Here is a 23,262-nt window from a genome sequence, read left to right on the forward strand (position 1 = left end):
GTACCACATGGTTGGTGTGCCATTCTTTCTTTTATTAAAGGGGTGTTTTATCTTGATCAAATTTATCTCCTATCCTACACCCGACAAACCCCACTAGATTTGCAACGACAGAGAAAATGTCAACATTTATTACAATGCCATTATTGGTTGATATCTATTCTTTTGCAATATTATTTTCATTTTGAAATCAATTTTAGTTGGATGATACTGGGCTATGGTAAATGATTCATTTTATTTTTCATGACTCACTGTTCTTCAATAGACAACACACAATGTCATTTTTATGAATTACAGATAGACATTTAAATGAGTGGCCTCTGAAATACTTTGAAAATACAGAAAGGGACATCATAGCAAAATACACAGAAGTAGTTGGTTCTGTCCCTGAAAGAACAGTATCTCGATTGTTCCAAAGATGGGTGGCAAATGTTAACTGCTATGACCATTTTAGTCGCGCTGTCACCTTATGAGCGGGTCTTCCAAACCAAAATCCTGTGCGCCTTTTCTATTGGTCAATAAGATTTGTTCGTATGCCATTCGCCTCTCAGTTAAGATGAACATCATTATGAACTTGTGTAGTCCCGGTTAGAGTTAATCAACCCAGCAATTAAGTGGCACAATACGCGGTGGAACAATACACCCAGCTCACAATAAACTTTATTTACACTGGACGAGAGGGCACAGAGCAGCGCATGACGTGCGCAGGTACCAGTTGCCGGAGCAACAAGAATCCTACCAATCTGTGGGCAAGGCTTTATGGCAAGGATTGACGATCGGTTAGCGAATGACACGGACACTTCCTCCTCGGTGGCGTAACTGCTGCGATACAATCTCCAATGGGAGAGTGGCAGTAAGGAGGGGCGTGTAGTTAAATTTACCTGGAGGCTGTATACCTGAAGAAGACAGTGCTGCTGAGATGATGCTGAAATCAGATCAATAAGCAAACACAGGTGGTGCTGAATGCGCTTTCGCAGTTAGAGGGCAGATACGAAGCAAACCTGACCATCTGTATAAGCTAGGTAAGTTTTGAAGCAAATATCAAAAATACATAGGTACTTTTGAAACTTTGTGTTTAGCTCACTGCGCGTCGATGTTACCGCGAGGTCGTTTTTAATGCACTTGTAGAATTTAAAAAACAGACAGTATCCATGTTTTGCGCGTGGGTGATGAATATACTTTTTGTTGCCAGAAGGCTTTTGTGTCGTTGCAGCGTGATAATTACTTGTACCGATAACTGCGCATCGGGCGTAAAATATGCATGGAAAATCTTCAACAAACTCCTCTGACCAATTTTTACTAACAATGTTTCATTTTTTTAAATTAGTTTACAACATATCCGTTATGAAAACTGTGAAATGCTACTTGGAAAAACAAGGGAGAAAGGAGGCATCAGGGTATTTATCGTGTGAAAAACTGACGTCAAGGTGGTTACAGGCTCGTCTCTTTCACGGGTAAGGTATGCTACAGGAAATTAAACAATTACACAACTGGTCAGTTGAATCGATAGTCTTTCCGTGTAACCGGATACTCTGTACACATGCTTATGTCACAGTATAAAAAGCGCGTGTGGTGATGATCGTAGTTTGTTGACTATCGAAAGGTGAATGCATGTGCAAATGCACTAATAGGATGGAGGGCAGTCTGTACTAAAGGCTCGAGACAATAAAACATATTTTAGAAAATGACCACTGGCCAAATATTCTTGATTAATAGAGGGTTTCTTAAGCTTGATCTGAACTCCGCTCTATGTTAGCCGTTGTATGGACACATGGATGGTTAACTGTGTTGCAACAAATAATTACACAAATATTTGTGCTGCAAAGTTTTGAGTTTATGAACCCTCCCTTCATGAATAATATATGATAACAGGTGTTATGTACTGAACTTGTTCAAAACATCTGCTATATATTATGTAGAAAATTGCGCAATCTCTCGACGGCTGGAGTGGACCGTTTAACATATCCTAAGAAGTTCACATGTGGGAACTAAGAATTTTTTCAACACGTAATGATCGTGATGCTTAAGCATTTTGTACTGCTGTGCTCGCAGTCGACTGCTGGAGTCCCATGGAGCAAGAGCTAATTCTTCATCGTGGGGCTGCTTAACTCTGGAGGGGTTTGGTGTTTCTTAACAAACATCTTAAAGCGACAGCTGCCCTTACTAATAAGAACTGTCATTAAATAACGTATTTGCTTAACAGACGCAGTATAGCACAGCATCGTGTGCATCCTGTAATTTATTCATTTGGGCAGGTGGATTTTATTGCTCTGACGCTGCAATTTAATCTTCAACTTGTCCACTTCTGGAATATTGTTGAAAACACAAAGTCACTACAACACTGCTCTCACCAAAACACCACTACAGTAGAGCAGTGTTCGAAACACTACGTCACTACAACATTCCTCTAACCGATACAGTAACGCAACACTGCTCTACTACACTTTTTTTTTTTTTTTTACTATTTTAGCCAAAGAACGTATCATTCCCATTCTTGATTCCACTGTAATAATGTGCAGTATGGAATGGATGAATGAATAATGCTAGCTAATAACATCAGCAGAACCGATGCAAAGAAATGAGACAAATCATACTTGAAAGGTAGTATTCAGACAAAGTCACCAGTGTGTGTGTGTGTGTTTGTGTGTATGTCAACATTACAAGTTACAAGTAAAAACTCATTTTTCTAATAGAAAATCCAAGGCCAAGGCCTTGTCTTGGGACGGGTGGTGGTCATATTACATTAAGGGGTCTTGGCCTTTTAGTAACGTGGTCTAAAACTTACAAGCAGTGTTGGTGGTCTGGACGTGCTCCATGCTCACCCAAATGGAATGCTACGAGAGAGTCAGAGTAGGGTCGTGTACCTGGGTGTGGCTGTCCAGTGAATAGTATTTGGGCTTTAGTGGGGGTGCCTGATACTAGTGCTGTGGGTATGTACTAGTTTCTGTGCAACTTATCGCAGGTGCCCAGAAAATTTAGTGACGTAAGAGGCAACAGGGCGGGTCCCCAGTGATGAGTTCTCCACTGTCCTCTGTTTTTCAGCATGATATTGTGCTAATCCTCTAATCCTACCTGCATATACTAATGATTCCAGTTATTGTTCTTAATATTGCTAATCAGACCTGCATTAGGAGTGGGCAAGAATGGAGCTCAGCTGGTGGAAGGGACCAACAGTCTTAACGAGCAAATCAGATTCCCAGAGTGACAGCAATCAGATCTCGCGTGTACCCCGCAGCCCATGAATAAACGTCCGTATTTAGTATTTTAAAAGAGCTACTTTTGCGACAGATGAATTACCTCATGCAAGGGTGCAACAGCTGTGCCTGGCGAGGGAATTCAACCCGCAGCTATCTAGTCCCTGGCCAGAGTTCAAAGCGGTAATGTGCCACGCCACTGCGATCCAGCTCCAGAGTGCCCGGTGCTTTGGTTGCTGGTACCCCCACTGCCTGCCTGATGTTTGTCCAGACGTGTCGGAGCCTGAGATGACTGCTTCCGTGCCCCTAAAAGCCTCCGGACAATCTCGCTGCCTGAAAAACGGGTTTTTGCGCGGGAGAGAGAGAGAACGAGAGAGCGGGGGGGAAATGTCTTGAAAATCTCTTTAATGGACCCACCAGAAATAGATTCTTCCAAGGAGCATAGTCAGAGGGGAGTGCACGCTCCGGCGAGCAAATGCACTCTTGTAAAAGATAATTATACACCTCTCACTCCACTTAATCAGCCATTTTAAAGGCATCAGAAGCGGGCGCTCCCCGAGGTGCCAATTTCCCCAGCTGCCAAGCTGTGATTCAGCGTGGCTTGTCTCATTTGAATCCTCTTGTTTTATTCATTTCTCAGAGCGTACACTGACGATAACTCAGACTGTTATCCTAAGCCCTCTCACATCGCATTGTGATAGGGTCCTTTATTCTTTTCTCTCTTTTATTTTCTTGACCGCTGGGTGAACAGTAGTTTGTTGGTCAAAATTATATGCCACTGTGGAATTCCATTCGGGAAAGGCAGGAAACACATAAAAGCTACAGGCTGCAATGTGGTATCAGCCAGTGCAAACCCCATCATTTCTCCACATCTATAATCCATGTCCTGGCTATTCTGGCTGTCAGCAAGCAGCATGCTTAGATTTAGAGTCATTAATGAACCTCACCTGTCTAGATTATATTCTTCTTGTTGTATTTTGTCATGACCATTCACACCTAATTCTCCTAATTCTCACTTAATTAGGTTCATATTATAGAACAGTTCCTGGCAGGGGCTCACCTGAAACTGACACTGTAATTACATTTTGACTCACATGTTAAAGTAGGTGTTGAAAAGGTCCCTTCCGATCGTATGTTTGGATAATTTATTAATTGTTAAGCTGAAATGAATGTACACTTTAATGAGGTTTCCTAAGACCTGTCTGCTTATCTGTCGTTGGCACCATTAGTGTGTGGGCCAGGCATGACTGGAATAGGAAGCTGCTGAGATGTATTGTCTGATACACCAGGTGCGGTGCATGTGTGTGGCAGATTCCATTTTGTCCAACCCGCAGACGTCAGATAAACCTGTAGCTCCGCTCTCCAGAGACACACTGAATGACTAACTGCAGCAGGCTTTCTGATCTGGGAGGGAAAAAAAAGTGGCAACCATGGGACCAAAATCCTTGGGAAACGTTCAAAATATGTAATGCAGATTACAGCCCAGTAATTGCACGTAGGCTTTATAAGACCACAGGGGTTGCCATGGGAACAAACACCTAACGTTCCCTCAGCGTCACCACTATATTCCTCACAGCATCATTACTGATGCGTTCTGACCATGCTGCGTAATGTCAGGAACAGAGGGTCAAGTCATTGAGGCCTCTGTGGTGCATTCATGCTGCATGTCTGTGTGAACTATGGCCTTTAGTGCATAAACTGATGCGCCGAACCCCAGAACCAGCTTTTCCTGCTATTCTCTAAATACTGGTTTTCGTTGAGGGTGCATTACATCTAACGAGTCCAACTTGTTTGCCGCAGAATAACCGTCTGTACCTGGCACTGAGCAAACATTGGTGTTGTTGTTGCGATATCCTTTGGGCTCCAGGGACTGTGTGTAATGCCTGCAGGTTGGATCCCCCTGAAGATCCAGCCTCGCCCACCCCAGTCGACGCAGGGCTCACTGCCGTTGTTGCTGTGACATGCTGGCGGCGTCAAATAACGTTTCTACATCACAGGAATGTTGTCAAGTGTTGCCTGGGAGATGCCTGGAACCCCCCTTAACCCCCCTGGTTGCTTCCCAAGGACTGATCATGTGCTAATTATTGTTCACTTCATCAAAGGGCTATATCAGTTTGTGGAGTCCTTCTGAGCCCTGAAGGTTATCCTGCTATTTGGGGTGCAGTGCTCTCTTAATTAGAGGGACCACCTATGAATCTGCTTGATAATCAGTATGGAATGTTGCGCTGATCGAAAAAAAAAGAAAGTCAATTGAAAATCTGCTGTACCAGAGGTCTCCAGTATCCCCATAGCTCTGCAGTGGACATAATGTGAAAAGCTGTATTACATTTTTTTCTTGATCAAATGAACACTGTTGAATAGCAGTATGTTCAATGGCTTTTGTTTCTACAGCATCTTTCATCCAGTCTTCTTGAAGCGTTGTACTGTGATGGGGTAACTTTACTAGCTACCTCGTCTGGCACTTGTCTGGGTGAGGTAGAGCAGCCATTTTGTGGCAAAGCACTGACTGCACGTCAGTAATTGTAAAGAGAATATGATCTAATTAAGAAATTTAGTTGAGGGATGATCAGGTGACCAGACTGGAAGAGCCAGATTTGGAATTTGGCCAGGGTAAATGTCTGGGTAAACCTCTGTTGCTGTTAAAGATCTCGTGCAGTACATATGCCAAACTGATCTGATAAACATTAGCAGGAAGTTTCTCAAAGCAAATTAAGCATAAGAAACAGTGTAACTGAAAAGTAGAATAACCAACAAGCTACCAGATTTTTTGAAATCTTTCTCTCTCTCTGTCTCTCTCTCTCTCTCTCTCTCTCTCTCTCTCTCTCTCCCGCTCACTCAGCCCTGGAACCAGCATGTTGCCTACATGATGCAGTAATTGGTCTGTAATTATAACCTCGTTATAGTGCAGTACATCACCAGCTTGACTCCCTCAGTACAAAGGAGTGTAGGTGCATGCATGCAGATGCGTGGGTTTATGTACCAGTGAGTCTGAGCAAAATAAGAACTCATTATTCCGGTACTGAATAAGTGGTAACACAAGACTGTTTGAACAACAGTAGGTTTTGACATGGCCCTTTGGTTCCATTGTTGTAATGCACAATGTGAACTTAGCAAAATCAATGAAAGGCAGACGACAGGCAGAACTGGTGATGCCAAGGCCGTATGCTGGAAACACTGTAGTTTGATACTAGTGATCCAGGTCTGTTTGGTCTGGTGACCACAACAGAACCCTGTCGAAAATGGTTTGACCACAACTGCACATTATGAAAAAATTGAGAATATTGTCAGCATGGAGGTTTAAAATGTAGATGTACCATAAAGGACTATTATTGACATACCAACAATAGAATGGATGCCAGGAAATTAAAAAGATGGTTTTCATGGTTATTAAATCATGAATTTAAAAGTCTACATAAAATTGTATTGTTTCAGGATTTTGTGCAGAACCTACCTTTATTCAGGGTTAATCACAATAAGTTATGATTTAAAATCCTACATTCCGCACTGGATTTACAAAGTTGTGTTTCTACACAAGGAACAAAGGCAAACATTTCTTTCCAGTGGTACAATGGCAACAGCCTGTTTGTGATTTATGACAAGGCAGACTCTGTTACCTCTGTTTTGTAAAAGATATGTCATTTATAGAATTATCACATAAATAGACACAGAGACTTAGCTAGGTTAATGAAGTCAGTGTGTTCCATAAAGTTGATAACAGACACAGACATTTCTTTTTTAGGGATATCAAATTACATGGTATATAAGGAGATGCATTTCAGGACTTTGCCAACATATCATTCAGGACCTAAGAAATAACATGAATATCCTTAAATATGAAATTTAAGACATTTTGTATTGTATTTGTATGTATTAATACTTACATTTATTTGGAGCTGACACTGTAATTGTTGTTGCACTAGGTGTGACATTAGCACACTGCGCTTGAATCTTAATCTTTGTAAAAATATTTTTCCACTGTCAACCATACTGACTCGAACAAACGCACAGCTTAGCCTTTTATTTCTGCTGTTTCCCTCCTTATGATCTGAATTTTAGTATCAAGAGAATTGCACTTATGTTACATCTTTTGCCTAAGCAACGTCTAATTGCATTAGATGATCATTTGGATGCCATATCGCCATTGGGAAGCATTGAACAGAGAAGTGAGAGAGGGACTGTTTATGGAAAATGTAAACGTGTAAGCACATAAAACTTGGTTGGCATTTGATAATGTTAATAACCATTTTAGAAAGCAAGGGCAGTTGCATTGTTTTGAATTGCTGCACACGATTTCTGGAGATTTTTTTAAACAGTATTTTTTTAATCATCACGCGAAATTACTTGGTTATAAGGTTTCCCTGAGTCTTTCCCTGAGTCTTTTTTAATTGAGATAATGTGTCTGTATTGCAATATTGCAAAATGTGTGTTTTTTACATTATTTCATTGTGAACTATATTTCTTTAATTAATACTAATTATGCATCACAGTATATCAGAGCTCATATTACCGTTCCCATGATTCTGCAAGTAACAAGGTGCCCATTTGAAGGACGACAGAGTGTTCGTTTATCACTTCACACGGTAAAGACAGATGGTCAACTTGCTGAGCTAGGTTTCTTCACGATCCCTTTTTCTTGCTGGGCTTGTTTTGTGGGAAACAGTGAGTGTGTACACAACAATACAGCTAACTGCCTCTCCAGTCTTAGCTTGATCTCCAGACATCAAACATTGCAGGCTGAAGAGCCAACTCCATGTGACCTCTGAGAGCCCCATGTTTGCTAAGATATCTGAAGCCGTAAGGTCACCTTTGCCAAATGAGCCTGCAAACATAGTACAAGAGTGGGAAAATATTGCTGTCCTGTTAAGGAGAATAACCAGACATCTCATTAAAATCTCTCTTTATTCTCAACATGCACGACCATTAGCAGGATCTTTGCGTCTCGTTCCAGGTTTCCTGCTTTCATCAGATGCACTTGGCGTGTGAGGCAAAATGAACAAGCTGGATAGAATATGAATATATTTTTAGTCCGATCTGATGAATCATTCATAACATTCTGTGTGGTGTAATAACAAGGGGATGGAGCAATGTGTGAGGTATGGATGTGTAATGATTTAAACATGATGTGGGTGAAATGATTTCAACAACATAGCAGAATATATAAAGAGATGAGCAGCCTTGATCTGGGTATGATGATGGACCCAATGGGGTGTTTTTTCAAATGGAGCGTGAGGCGATGAAGACGGTCACAAATCAAATAAAGTGGACATTTGCAACCAAACAACCTGAAAAAGGCTCATTGTGAAGTAAAACACACTGCATTCTTAGCCTGAATATATATTTTGAAAGGCCCTTGTTTTAATATATATTTGCTTTTGTGCATTACATACCATCTTTGTACAACACACCATTAAAAAATCTCATTAAATACATTTGCACCTCTGTGTCAACTTTTCTATATTACTCATCTTTTTTTATATCTTACAGAGTATATTTTCCGTCCTTCACAATGCCTTTATTCTCTGACAAAAAGGAAAACGCACCACATTCTGAAGAGTAAAGTTGAATAACCAGCTATTCAGCAGTTAGAGAGATGGGCAGTAACTGAGGAGTATGTGACTGGTATGACATGTGACTGTCCCTCTCTTCTCCCCTCTCTGTAGCTGTAGTGCCCAGGTAAGATGGCCGCTGACACAGCCATGAGGACAGAGTTGGAGGAGCTGCAGAGACGGGCCAATCAGGTTACAGATGAGGTAATCTCGATCAACAAGCTCCATGGTTGCGTTTTTCAGTTCAGAAGGAATTCTTGCCAACAGAAACTTCATTTGGTTCAGAAGAGGAATTGTGTAGACTCAACATTACATCTATGGAATAGACTCCTGGTTTGCAAGGGAAGAGTGCTAGTGTCATGCAAAATTTAATTTGTGAAGAAATAGCCTTTCTCTATTCCAATAACATCATTCTGTACTGTTTAGCTGTAGATCTGTAGAGTTTGTGTGGAATCCTACTACTACTACTACAACTAATACTACTACTGCTACTACTACTACCACTAATGAAAATAATAATAATTTTTATTTGCATAATGCATTTGTAGAATAAAAGGGGACTGTATGGGACAAAAATTCATCATCATATATCAGACAAAAGGAAGATTAAATAAATAAACAAGATGAGAAAAAAACAAGAACAAGAAGTCATCTGGTTTGTCAACAAACTCATATTTAGACAAATGAACTCAAACAACATGGAATGACCTTCTTGATATATGGATATTATATTTAGTCTGATTTAACTCAAATCAAATCAATCTGCCATTCCTCATTTTCTTAACAGTAATACACCTACAGTCAGAGGCAACATATGTCTATACTGAGAGATTTGTTACATTTTCAATAGGGGTTAACATGAATTACTGTTTCTTTGTGTACTATATTAATCAGTGATAGCCTTATAGTCTGGCAGTCCTCGTTATTGTAACAGGGATGACATCACCCATCTCCTTATTCCCTGCTGTTTTCCCCTCTGGTATGGGGTTACTGCAGGTCGTCTCCGGCTCAAATTGTGCTTCAGGCGAGGAATACCATTGGGCATGCTCTCTGCACAAACACAACAGGATTCAGCCCCACTCAACAAACACTGGATGAAATTGGGGCTAAATGATAAAATACCTGCAATGTTCAACAAAGCCCTTTGGGTGTTTTTCAGAGAACTGAATTTATTTCTCAAAACATCTTGGTCTGACTACCACATTTTTATACACTAGCAGTTTGACTGAAGCCTCAAGGGTGCAATTCAGAGTATGAAATTCAAGTATAGGTATTGCTATCCACACATCATATGGGCACTCCGGCAAATACTGTACATTGATATCTGGCATCATATCCATAAATAGTCAGCATACTACCTGTTGTGTTACAAACTGACCCCAGTATCACAAGACTGAACCACACTTTGAACCTGTCGACAACTAGAGGCAGAGTGATCTTTAACACACTTTGTTATGTCAAGGGCAGATTTTTTCTGTTTTCCCTGTAATGCAAGATATAAGTACACTAACTTGTCACAGGTAGGAAGTCACATAATCAGATTGGGTCGTGTGTCCTTGTAAATGCACCGGTATATTTGCAGATAGGCCAAAAATAATGTCCTGTTAGAGCTGTAAATGGATCACCATTGTATCTCTCATTGCCATGAGAGGGTGAAAGTGAAAGTAACATGTCAGCATGTTTTCAAACTAAGATCTGAAAAAAATGAGAAGTAGCTGACTGCTATGAAGAGTGATCATCAAAATGAATGGCAAGACCTCTTTGAGAACATTGTGGTTAACTCAAATGAAATTAACAATTAACAGGTCAATTGACACACTACATATTTCAAAACATGTGACCTTTAAATTACAAATAAATACAACCATCAAAAATGTTCAGTTGTATGCCCAGTTTTCACATGTTTTCACTGTGGAGTGTGGACATTTTATATATATATATATATATATATATATATATATATATATTACAGCACATTTACACATTAAATTGATCCGCATATTCATCCACTGTTTGTGACAAAAGGGTTTATATTTACTAAAATATAGGTCATGCATAAAGAGAAATACAAATAATCACCTTACATTGTGTGTGTGTGTGTGTGGGGGGGGGGGGGGTGTTGTCTCCTTGCTTGCTAATTCTCTGTGGAACTCTACTCTTCTTTTGCAGTCTCTGGAGAGTACCCGTAGAATGATGCAGCTGGTTGAAGAGGTAAGGATGTGTCTAGCACATCTCTGTGACATCATAAGGATTACACATCATACATCCCTGTAGATTTACAGTAGAACTACTTTACTGTAACTTATAGAATTACAAGAGTGTAATGATAATAGCAACAGCTATTAATTGATGGTAAGTGTAGGTGGAATTCAGCCTTCCTACATTGCTGTTTACCTTCATCTTTGAATAATAGTTGTTTTTTTTCCAAAAGTTTGCTTCTATTTCTAATATGTAGTCCTTTCCTGTTGTTTTGAGATGAGTGCAATGAATAACATTTAATGTTCAGAACACCTACTGATTTGACTCTGGTATTCAAAGTTAAGATCAAACTGCAAAGCAAAGTATTTGAATTCTGTCCTGTTCTGATGCAGGAATGTGAAACATTTTCAACAAACAGCTCTTGCCTCACACACCAGCTTATTCTTGTATCTTATTCTTAAAGTTTATTCTTTCCTCCTATTGTTCCAATAAGTGGTTTGATGTTTTTGATCGTTCAGCAAAACATTTGTCTTATCACCGGCCCCGGGTGAAAAATCCCTAATCCAAATCAAACCAGCACATTGTAGTTTCCCTTTGCATTGGTTCCATTAAATAACATACATCTGAAAAGGTGAGATGTTGAAGACTAAATGGTCTCACCAAAAGGAACACTAAATAATTCTGTAACACCGTATTTCAAAGAAAGATGTAACAACAGTACAGTGAGAATCACACTAACAGTTCCAGTTGGAATGTATGTAAAGACGGCACTATTTCTCTGACATAAGAAATCACATACAGCAGCATGTCTGTGTCAGTTGGTACTGAGAACAGGGGACCAACATCATTGGCCGAGAGGGGAAATGACAAAACAAAACATAAGCTTTTCTTTGCAGCTTCAGTTGTTGATTAGCTGATAAGTCAAAAGCTGTTATATTTGGGCCGTAACACAGCAGTTTATGAAGGTCGATTACACAAAATATGATAAAAAGGAGCAGTGATGTCAGCCAATGATAGAGAAACTTCCATAAGGCCTGTTAATGTGTGGCTGAAATGTACAGTCATTTGAAGAAGGGAGTGCGTTTGGATGTCTGGGAACAAAGACACACAGGCTCAATGGAGTCTCAGAGCACCCCATCCCCCCACTACCGTCAAGACAGTGATCTCCTGCCCTTTATGACAAATACCCATAACCCACTGCTACTGCAGAGAAAGAGAAGTCCTGGCCTCTTCTTTCTTCGCTTCCTCTGTTTTTCTGAAAAGGTCTGGCCCTGTATTTACTGCGCGCCTCCTCACCCGCAGGCAGAAACTCAACTCTATATTGTTGCAATTGTTTCCCCTTCCCATCCGCTCCTCTGTCACACTCTCACAGTAGCATCATAACCCAAGCAGCCCGTGGAAATATATTTGAGGGTGACAATGCCGAGGTCTGCATATCTGTTAAACTCAGGCTAGAAATTCAATCCAGATGCCGAAAGGTCAGAAACTCATCGATAGGAAATGCAGAATTGAAATTAACCACAGAATTATTTAGGGTCAGGTGTCCTTTTACAGGCTTTGGACTGGTTTAATGTGCTTGGTACATGCTGTATACATCCACTCAGGCTTGCCCTGTCCAATTCGGCTGTGATTGTGCATGCTTTTATGCAGATGTTGCGACATGATGTTGATGTAATCCATGTTAAAATGTACATTTGAAACGCAAGGAATGCGTATTTCAATAAATGTGAAAGAAGCTGTATTTTATAAATTTATGAGCTTTTGCTGCTTTCATAAATATGTCATCGTGGAATATTTTTGTAACAAGTACTTTTCTAAAGCATACATGTTGGAACACATAAAAGCAGAAATCACATAACACATGTATGTAGGCATTGGCATTATTGTATAATTGTATGATTTATAATAAAATTATTTATATTATTGAAATTAATGTATAAGTATATATTTTACATATAATTATCTGGATAAATGAATCTGCAAATGACATGAGAGGAAGTGACAATTCATTCATTTTAAGGTTCATAAAAGTGTAACATATATATTCTTGATTTTTTGTCTCACATGCACATATTGCTTTTTATTTGCAATTGCCTAAAAATATTAAAAGGGAATTTGAAAAAGCAGGCTGAATCCAATGGCTTGATCCTTTGCCCTTCACCTTCATTGTGCCATGTGTCCACAGATATCAAAATACAATTTTGCTTCACATTGCTCTAGAATGCTCTTGTTTTTGCTAAGGTGGAGGCTGGATGGGTTTCATCGGCATTGTGGGATTTGTAGTATTACAGCTAGCCCTTGTTGCTGTGTGAGTGCACGGGATTGCATTCACTGCACGCCAGTGCTCTTGCATGAGTGCAGATGTTGTGCACTTGTGAGTTGAGCTTAATATTGTTTACAGTTAGGGGGAACAATGATAGATATATATGTTTACTGGTGGGCATCAGTTCACATAGGATAACTGGGAGCATTGCGATTAAGACGGGTATTATGAGGGGGAATTGTTTGAATCAGGAAGGGTTGTGTGTGTTATATGGCAAATTGAATGCATGCACTGTCCAGGCCTGTCTCATTCCATTTATGTCTTCAACAGAGTAAAGATGCAGGGATCCGGACATTGGTCATGCTGGATGAGCAAGGAGGTACTGACGTCCAACAATAACACAAACTTCTTTCTCATTGTTCTTTATATCACAGTTTTCTTCCAGGGAAAATAGTTGTTCCTAATGCCAGCCCTTAGCGGGCTAATAATGTAACCATGATATAATATTGTCAAAATAGGGTTAAACAGGTTTCCTGTTTCACATAAAATAGCAGGTGAGACAAACAGAAAAAAATCATTTACTGTAATAAGAGAAGATTATGGTCATTTGACCTGGATCATGGGTGCACCCTGAAAAGAAACACATAGCGAATTTCTCTGTGGCACTGCTGTAACACAGCTTACCCAGAGCCATCTCTTCCCAGACACAGGCCCTACACAGCACAATCTCATGTGGGTTATTTCTGAGGCGCTGCCATATCGCTCCACAGATAGGGTTGTTGCGAGAAAGTATGAGAAGCAGATACCATCAGATTAATTTCCGCTCAGTCTCACGAGAACAGAATAATAGGATGAGAAGTGGGCAGCCTAGATCCCTTTTTCTTTTTCTTTTTTTATTTCCAGTCTGTCTGGTTCAGTAGAATAAGTACCATTATGAAAAACGTAAAAGGTGGTACATTCAGAATATAATGTGTTTTCAATTTATGCTAAAACACAGACTGGACATTGCTGGTATATCCAGTATAATACTACATGATATACATGCATTGAAGAGTTATTCTAAAATTAAACCGGCAGACTGCAATATATGAAAATTGCATAAATTAATTTGGCATTTTTTTGCAATTGCACTCTATTACACGTTCCTTACATTTTAGATTTCATTGTTGCTTTTTCGCAAAGGAAGTGACTGTAAAACATATTTCCTGACTTATCCACAGTGCCAATGCCTGTATTTTTTCACACTTTGTGAAACTCATTTTAACACTTGGGTTTTCGCTGAAGCAGTTGCAGTACCTTTCAACAGGCTGACCCAACTTTAATTACATGTTATCCATGTGAGGAACAGGATTTTCCCTTCAGCACATTGCAGATGCTTAGCTCATGGGTTTAACAAAGGAACCTGTCTGGGATTTTAAAATAAGTATATAACATTCTTGGAATGTATGTAATTCTGTATGTGGTGGTTTTAGCGATGTCTGCAGAATCCGACAGCATTACATTTTTTTTAGAAATGCTGTGTGGATGTTCTGTATTAGGTCGACAGCCCTGACCACTGGTCTGAACTGCTGGAGATTTTTGGTGTTTAGTCCCTGATGTGTAATCTTGACGTGGTGTTCATGTGCATGTGTGATTGTGTTTGGGGTGTATGTTTATGTGCATACTTTGTGTGTGTGTGTGTGTGTGTGTGTGTGCGTGCATGTGTGCATGCATGCATACGTGTTTGTGTATATGTTTGTGTGGGGTTTGTGTGTGTTTGTGTGTGTGTGTGTGTGTGTGTGCGTGTGTGTGTGTGTGTGTGTGGGTGTGTGTGTATGTGCGCATGTGTGTGTATGTACATACATATTTTTATTATGTTTGCGTGGGGTTTGTGTGTGTGTGTGTGTATGTGTATTTGTGTGCGTGTGTGTATGTGCATATATATGTGTGTATGGGTGGGGTGTGTGTGTCCTGCTGTGTCTCTTCCTGCTGCCATCCTGCCCCACACGGGCAGAGCAACTGGACCGCATCGACGAGGGCATGGATCAGATCAACCAGGACATGAAGGAGGCAGAGAAAAACCTCACTGACATGGCCAAGTGCTGCGGGCTGTGTGTCTGCCCGTGTGCCAAGTAGGTCCATCTCCTACCTGCCCCCAGGCACCGCCCCCAGCACCACCCATCACCTGTCAGTCACTGAGTCTGGGCCCCGCCTCCCGCAGCCACTCTCCATCTGTCAGCCAGTCAGTGGGTCTGTCAGTCATGCAGGCCTGTCCCCACAGAGGCGCTTCTCCATGTCGTGGTTCAGTTGTGCCGCTGTACCGTGAAGTGATTGTGTGATTAGAAGAGCACTGCAGGGCTGCTGTCACCCAAACATACACAGTGGGACCTTTTACAGTTAACTGAGGAGAGAGAATCCACTAAAGCTGCACCCCAGTCCAAAAATGACCATGTTGTAAATGCAGTTTCCTGTGTGTGTGTGTGTGTGTGTGTGTGTGTGTGTGTGTGTGTGTGTGTGTGTGTGTGTGTGTGTGTGTGTGTATGTGTGTGCTTGTGGTGCCGTTGAGTGAGTAAGTGAGCGTGCGTTGCGTAATTTTGTATGCGTATGTGCAAGTCTGTATGCCGGTTTATGCATGTGAGTCTGGCATTTCAGGATTGACAGCTTGTTTCACACGCTCAGTCAGGTTCAATGCCAAACCCCGAGGGTGTATACTTACAATGGGCATTGTAGCATGGTGCATTCACCTCTGACAAGAAGCAACTTGCCCTTTGCATTTATCCAGAATAGCTCCATGTTTAATTCATGAAAAGATTCAGTCTGTGTTTACATTTATAGTATCAGGAAGCAGTCTGCTCTTACAATAATGTACCTTCTATTCACACAATGATTGCTTTGCTTCCATGCCTTGTGGACCATACATTGTTTTATTGTGCTTTTATTTATTTGTTCATTTCTTGAATTCAATCATCTGTGGCGTACATTGGACAGCTATTCGCTTCAGTCTGTCGCAGTGCTTTGGTCAGAGAGCTGTTGTGTGTGTCTCGACCCCACCCCCCACCCACTCTCCACACCCCCCGCCCCACACCCACCCATTCTCCACCCTCATCCATCCTCCCCTCACCCCCCACCTCCACCCCACCCTGTCCCCTTCCCCTCCGGTCTCCCCCTTCCCATTGTTCAGAGCAACTGGAGCGAATCGAGGAAGGCCTGGACCAGATCAATCAGGATATGAGGGAGGCCGAAAAGAACCTCACAGACTTGGGCAAATGCTGTGGTCTGTGCTCCTGTGATAAGTAGGTGCGGGGGAGGAGGGGCCTATAAGGATGGCCTACCCCCCCTTTGAGCTTGTCAGTGTGCTCGAATGCTCTGCTTGGACTGTGCCCCTAGGTTACTGACTCAAGATCAGCTAATCCAAACCCTCTTCTGATCCCCTCCATTTTGTACAAAAACCAAAGCTGATCCAGAGGCTGTACTTAGAGGCCCACTTCATCAACACCTGCCTGATTGCCTGCTTGCTTGCCTGCACGTCTGCTTGCCCTCTGCTCTGTGTTTTTAAGTTTGTCCTCAAAAGCAAAAACTTACCACCATTTCCTATATGTCTCAGTCTGTGGAAAAGGGTCTGTATTCTGTAGTAATTAACACAGATTTAGCTTTTGGTGTGACTATCCCAGCATGCACCAAGCACTATTCCAAAGCATAGACCAGATATGTTAGTTGCTCTGTCGACTGACCTGCATCGTAATCTTAAATTAAATTTTCTTAAATTTTCTTACATGAGGATGAATTTATCTGAACCAATTGAAGCATTTCACTGTTGCTTGTCATTGTCTTACATTCAGCAACTGTCTGATCCCTGAGATGTATAACAACTGTGGTAGGTGAAATGTATGGCAAAGGAGGCCAAGGTTTGGTGTAAGAATCCGTCACAGGCAGAAGAGAAGACCCACCTGTTATGCTCCTCTCTGTGAACTGCTTGTGAAAGGGATGCAGCCTGAGGTCTTATTATGGGGTTGTGGAATGGACAGAAGGAATGATGGAATGCACAACACCATCATACCAAATTGTTCCCAGGATATGCCAAGCTCTCTTAATGTTAACCTTCCCACAGCTTTATAGTCTTGCATATGCAGTGCACTCTGCTTACAAGAAACACTGGTAAGAATCAATTGCATATTATGATCAAAATGACTGATAAACAACCATTCCTCTGCTCTGTTTAAAATACTGGTTAAAAACTTTGCTTGTAGGAATTAAGCAGTCCACTCTGAAGAATCAATTAAGGCTTACTCACTACATGTAATGCAATACTCATTGGAGTGTGATGGCATATAATTAATGAAAAAGCGATTAGAATTTTAACACACTATCTCCTACCCACCACCAATTACCAAAGCCCGGAGCCTGAAAAATAATTTGAGGAATAAGTTGTACATCTTAGCTTAGTGCCTTTATGTCAGTCACCATGATAGGTATATGTCAATATATCATTCTACTGATGAAAAATTTTGCCTTTGTAAGTCTTATGATAGTCTGAAGACCAGTGAAAGGAATACAGCTGAGAAATTGGGCCCACACAGTTCTGTTAATATTCAGTGGATACCTAAATAGGTGTCGCATCAAAACAAATGCAAACCAGAGAGGCTAGTTTTTTGTTTAGTTGAGGACACTGAGCATGCTGTGACATTGTAGCACTACAGCACCAGTAAATGACATGGTGACATTTAAATAATTAATGAGAGTCATGTTGTTTTTAGTTTATTTAATAAAGGATGGTTAAAAAAAATACTGTACCCTTCAAGCATGTTTTGTTCAATGCTTTAAGACATTTCTCAATTAATAGAAAAACATTGTTTAGAAAAATTAATGTCCATTTTATCCTTTCATCTGGAAGAATTGGAATCAACTGCTGGAGAGCATCAGATTGTCCTGTGTGATTCTTGTAATCTGAGTGCACTGATCAATTAAACACCATAGATATCCTCCAGCTTGCTGAACCATAACTCCAGAAAACTGAAAACTCCTCAATGGTGTTATAAATATAAAACTACTAGGTCTGACATGCTCTATGTATGTATGGGTTCAGGCCTAATATAGTCTCCTCAATAATGCTCAGAGAGAACCTGATGTTTGAGTGTCAATAAATCAAAGCAGCTCATATCATACTTTTCAAAGACTACTCCGGACCGGTACAGTATATATGCCCATCAGGCTTGCATACCTCCATCATGGCTGTCAGGGGGATGTCAGATCTAGTAATTCTATATCTACACTTGCACCATGTTTCAGACCAAGCTTTGCCATCATTGTCATTTCACCAAGGATATCCAAGCATGATCTGATCAAGAGAGCACAGTATAAAACATTAACATCAAATTACATTTTGCAAGCAATATGTATCATTGCCAGTGCACAAACACTGGCCTGATAATATGAATAAATGGGATCTTTAAATGCCAGAGAGCATATTAATGTCTTACAATGCATAATGTTCAGAGACAGCAAAGGCATACCTCATCTGACCCGTTCTCCTCTTGACTCACCCCCTGGTCAGGCAGACGAAGTCTTCCAGAGTAAAAAAAAAGCCACTAAATTTGTTCGTAAGAAACTGAATGTCAATGATAACATCACTTCCTCTACACCAGTTGCATTAAGTACCCTTTAAAGTTCCAAAGTAGGTTTCCTAATAAAGTCTAGTGAAAAGGATAATGTGAAGTGAAATAAAATACAGTAACAACAAACAAACCAATTATTTATTGTTATTGTTCATTTGGGTTGCAGTCACCTCTATGCTATATTGTGTGGCAAAAGTTTTATATCATTTCAAACAGAAAGTTGTAAGTGCATAGTGAACACAAGAAGGTAGCCTTGAATCTAAAGGGAACAACAAGTGAAAGCAATTTCCAAACACATTTTTCAACAGGCTATTAAGACAGCCATCCTCTGGTCTGGTGGTGACGCGCATGTCCCCTTTCTGTGACACTGCCAGGCTGAAGGACTTCGAGGCCAGTGGTGCCTATAAAAAGGTGTGGGGTAACAACCAGGACGGAGTGGTGTCCAGCCAGCCGTCGTCACGTGTGGTGGACGAGAGGGAGAAGATGACCATGAGCGGCGGGTACATCCGCAGGTGGGTGAGCTTGTGAAAGTGACAATGACAAGGGCTCTGTGGTTGATTGGAATTTGCAGATGACAGGTCTAACGGGTAACGGCTGCATCTCGGTGCAGACCACACGAGGAAAAAGCCATGTTGGTAATACAATACAGAAGCAATGATGTTACCCTGTACAAGTAAGAGTCAACAAGGTCAATACTTCAGGGAGTGATCAACCTTTGGACAGATGGCATTCTCTACAGGTAGCAGCCCCCCTGGGAGACAGCATCAGAAATAATAATGCCTACAGACAAAACTAGACTAGTTTGTAGGCCAGGTAGTGAGATGTTCTCAACAGTGATAAATTGTTGGGCTTGGCACAAAATGATTAATGGTTTTCATTTTAGAATAGTGTGGACCGCAACACAAGTCGTTCCCGCTACACCACCCTGTAGCTTTCCCCTGCTTGACCACTGAAGTCGGGCTGGCCTTGGTTAGCAGAGACTAATCCCTTGGGCAAATCAGGTCACTACTAGGAGTATTGGTGGTGTGCCACTAGGGGGCAGTATTTCCTCTGGTCCAAACAGAAACCAGCATTGAAATTCTGACAGCCATGTAGGCATGTCCAATTTACTGATTTGTCATTTCGTAATAACTGGTGGGTTTTCTGTGATATGAGGCCAAAAACATTACCTCTGATGTGAATATGTTACGTAATGACTATGGGCGGCAGTGTGGCATAGTGGTTAAGGAGCACGGCTCATAACAGAAAGGTTGCTGGTTTGATTCCCCACTCGGGCGCTACTGCTTTGCCCTTGGGCAAGGTACTTGACCCAGAATTACCTCAGTAAAGATCCAGCTGTATCATTGCGTAACATGTTGTAATGTATGTAAGTGGATAAGAGCATCTGCTAAATAACAATAATGTAATGGAAATATTACAGAGAATTACATCACATTCTTAGTCCCCAGCACCTCGGTTTCTCTGACTTCTGTAAAGGTAAAGTTACCCTTTATATACTGTTCCATTCTTAACAGTATTCCATTCATCAGTCCCCACATACAATCAAAAATTCAGTTTGTGACTGTTTAAGTGTTACTTTGGTGTGGTGTTTTTTTCTTTCCTGAGCTAAGCAGCTGCTGAATTTAATAAAAAAAATGTGTAGGCCCAAAAATATAACACTTGTTGAAATCCATCACTAAAAATTTATGGACGAAGCACTTTGTGGTTAGGCTGAATAGAGGGCCAGGGTCAGGGTTTGGTGATTGACATGCTGGACGTGTGTCTCAGGGTGACGAACGACGCGCGGGAGGATGAGATGGAGGAGAACCTGGCGCAGGTGGGCAGTATCCTGGGAAACCTGCGGAGCATGGCGCTGGACATGGGCAACGAGATCGACACGCAGAACATTCAGATCGACCGCATCCAGGGCAAGGTCAGGGACTCGCTGTGTGTGCCAAAAAACAGGGCTGAACACCGGGGGCTCAGGCGGCACGGCCGCAACAGGACCACAGTAAGATCTCTCCAGTGACGTCCTGTTGGGAGCCGAAAGGACATGGCCGGAACTTGAAAGCACTCTATTGTGGTCCTGTTGCGGTTGTCACACCCAAGGAGCTCCCTTGGATGAGTTCAGTGGGCAGAGGTTACAAAGGTGCTGGTGGGAAGTGAAATCCATAGTTCAAGATTGCAAGTTACTCTACACTAGCATTGGACTTCCTATCACTGCTTCTATGGCAAGTGTAGAATTTGCTTGGTTTACTCACTCGTAGTTTTCTGCAGTGGATCAAAATTGAAAGTCCTCATCGGTCCCCATAGGGATTCAGTTCACTTAATTGCAATTTGGCAGGCTTCCAGTTCCCTGTCAATCATAACAGCAGCTGGGTCATTCAATTAGGACAGTAATTGCTTGAATCATTTTGAAACGTGCACAGGCCCTCCAAATCCATTTTGGATTTGAACACCCTATTCTCAAACCATATGCCTCTGTTAGCTCTTGGAAGTAATATTTGTTAATCGTTATCATTAGACTCAAACATCTTATCCTTTATAAATGTATAACCTCCTTAAAACACATGATGATGATGGTGATAATGACGGTGACAATGGTGAGAAGGAGGAAGGTGATGATAATAGTGCATATATTGAGTAGCAAAAGTAATATATACCTGTAAATGTTTTAATGCAAATGTTTTAGATGATCGCCTGTAAATCCATCTGACATCAATTTAATGTGCTTGCTTTCAGTGTTTTGTGTATAAAGTCTGGAAATGTTTTTTTGCAGGCTATTGTCAACGAATCACGTATCAGCGAGGCCAACCAGAGAGCTCACGAGCTAATCGCCAGATAAACCAGAAGGGGAGAGGCGATGTCCAACTCTTCCATACAAGTTCTCCCAAATACACACATATACACATGAGCACACACACACTCATCTGCACGCTTGTAAGCACTAACACACATTTCCTTTGGCAAAAGCACATAAATGCTGTATATATACACCCACTACATCTCACACTTGCATACAGACTCATGCTCATCAAATACACACTTACCTCTCTCTCTTTCTCTCCCCCCCCCCCCTCTCTCTCACACACACACACACACACACACACACGCTTGCATTAACAATTTTTTCAAATATGCACTCATACACGTGGTCATGGACAAACACAAAGAAAGCCATCAGGAAATAGGAAATGAATGAGTCTGTAACCTTGGAACTGAGTTAGCCATAATGCCCTTTTCCACTTCAGAATATTGCTTCTCTTGTGCTTCGCTTCCTTTGTTATTTCTCTTGGTCATCAATGCTCACTTACAAGTAACTGATTCTCAGTTACGGTTTAGCCCTTTGTTTCAAATTCAAAAGTATGAAAAAGAGCAACCTTCCTGATCCAGCTAAAAATACCCATTAGTAGTATAATCTTTAATATTATACGTGCAGTAGGAATTATGTAATATCTGCATAATACAACATTTGTTATAAAGCCTATGCTCATCCCTATTCTAATGTTTTTGAGAAAAGACATATTTTGAAGTCTAAAAATGAAAAATAGATGCCATATGCAATGTAGGCACTTACCTATTTCTAAAGCTTGTAAATTTTCAGGTAATTTTTTTTAATTTTCTTTGTAGTAGCCTAAAAAGAACAAGTTTTTTTTCTGAAAAAAACTGCCCTATAGACAAAATTGTCACTGCTGACCTCTGGTGGCCAAACGTTATACTACCTTTCTGACCTCTGTTCCACTCCACTAACATGACAAGATTGTCTAAACAAATTTAAAGACAGAACATTTAGCTAGTTGGCTGCAGTGTTTGCCTTAGTCCTCTACCGATAGGGGAGTCACTGTTCATTTTAATTAGTTCATCTGAAAAGAAATTACTTAAAAAATGCATTTTTTTATAATTATTATTTCAAAGGTTGATTAGCTATCCTTACACTATGGAACAGATTTTTGATGAATCCCTTTTCTTTAGTGTGAAGGTAAAATGAGAAAAATGGCTTCAACTGTTATTTAACATTGTTTCAATAGACAGAAATGCCCATGTATATTCAATGTAATGGGGGCAGAGTGCAGAGAAACGTGTATTAATATGAACTGATGTTTTCAATTATGGCGATGTCTAATATAGGAATGGAGAATAATTACATTATAATTCATATTAACTATAATGCCTTCCTAATTTCCCTTCTCTCTTCCACTTTGAAATAGAATCATTCTTGCATCTGCAAGCTGGTTAACTAACTCAGTGTTGTTATTGTCATCTTTGTCGTCTATTGTAATCTGGCATTTCCATTTTAAGGAAGATGTAAACAGTGACAAAATATATCTTGGGACAGACCTTTCCACACCATCTCTCTGACTATGTCACCTAAAAAAGAGTATCAAGTGCTTCGGTGCATTGTTCCCAAAAATGTATATACAACATATTCCCTATTGACTTTCCAGGGATTAGAATACTGCCATTACAGTAGGTGTTTCCATAGATGTAAGATG

At 40.8% G+C, this 23,262-nt stretch overlaps 1 protein-coding gene across 1 annotated transcript; it reads left to right on the plus strand.

The window, feature by feature from the left end:
* The first annotated feature begins 899 nt into the window (after nt 1-899).
* On the plus strand, nt 900-22,157 carry zgc:101731 (SNARE_SNAP25N and SNARE_SNAP23C domain-containing protein). The gene is made up of 8 exons (XM_036537449.1): nt 900-1,019; nt 8,852-8,941; nt 10,907-10,948; nt 13,530-13,578; nt 15,193-15,310; nt 19,165-19,302; nt 20,558-20,702; nt 21,549-22,157. Exons 2-8 carry the CDS (start codon nt 8,870-8,872, stop codon nt 21,612-21,614), a joined length of 630 nt encoding a protein of 209 aa, XP_036393342.1. The 5' UTR covers nt 900-1,019; nt 8,852-8,869; the 3' UTR covers nt 21,615-22,157.
* The last annotated feature ends 1,105 nt before the right edge of the window (nt 22,158-23,262 follow it).

The sequence above is a fragment of the Megalops cyprinoides genome, chromosome 9 (genome assembly GCF_013368585.1).
Source record: "Megalops cyprinoides isolate fMegCyp1 chromosome 9, fMegCyp1.pri, whole genome shotgun sequence".
NCBI classification, from domain to species: Eukaryota; Metazoa; Chordata; class Actinopteri; order Elopiformes; family Megalopidae; genus Megalops; species Megalops cyprinoides.

Coding starts and splice junctions, on each gene's coding strand:
- zgc:101731 (XM_036537449.1), top strand. CDS start 8,870: ATGGCCGCTGACACAGCCATGAGGACAGAGTTGGAGGAGCTGCAGAGA. Junction 13,579..15,192: donor CATGCTGGATGAGCAAGGAG/GTACTGACGTCC, acceptor CCACACGGGCAG/AGCAACTGGACCGCATCGAC. Junction 20,703..21,548: donor TCGACCGCATCCAGGGCAAG/GTCAGGGACTCG, acceptor GTTTTTTTGCAG/GCTATTGTCAACGAATCACG.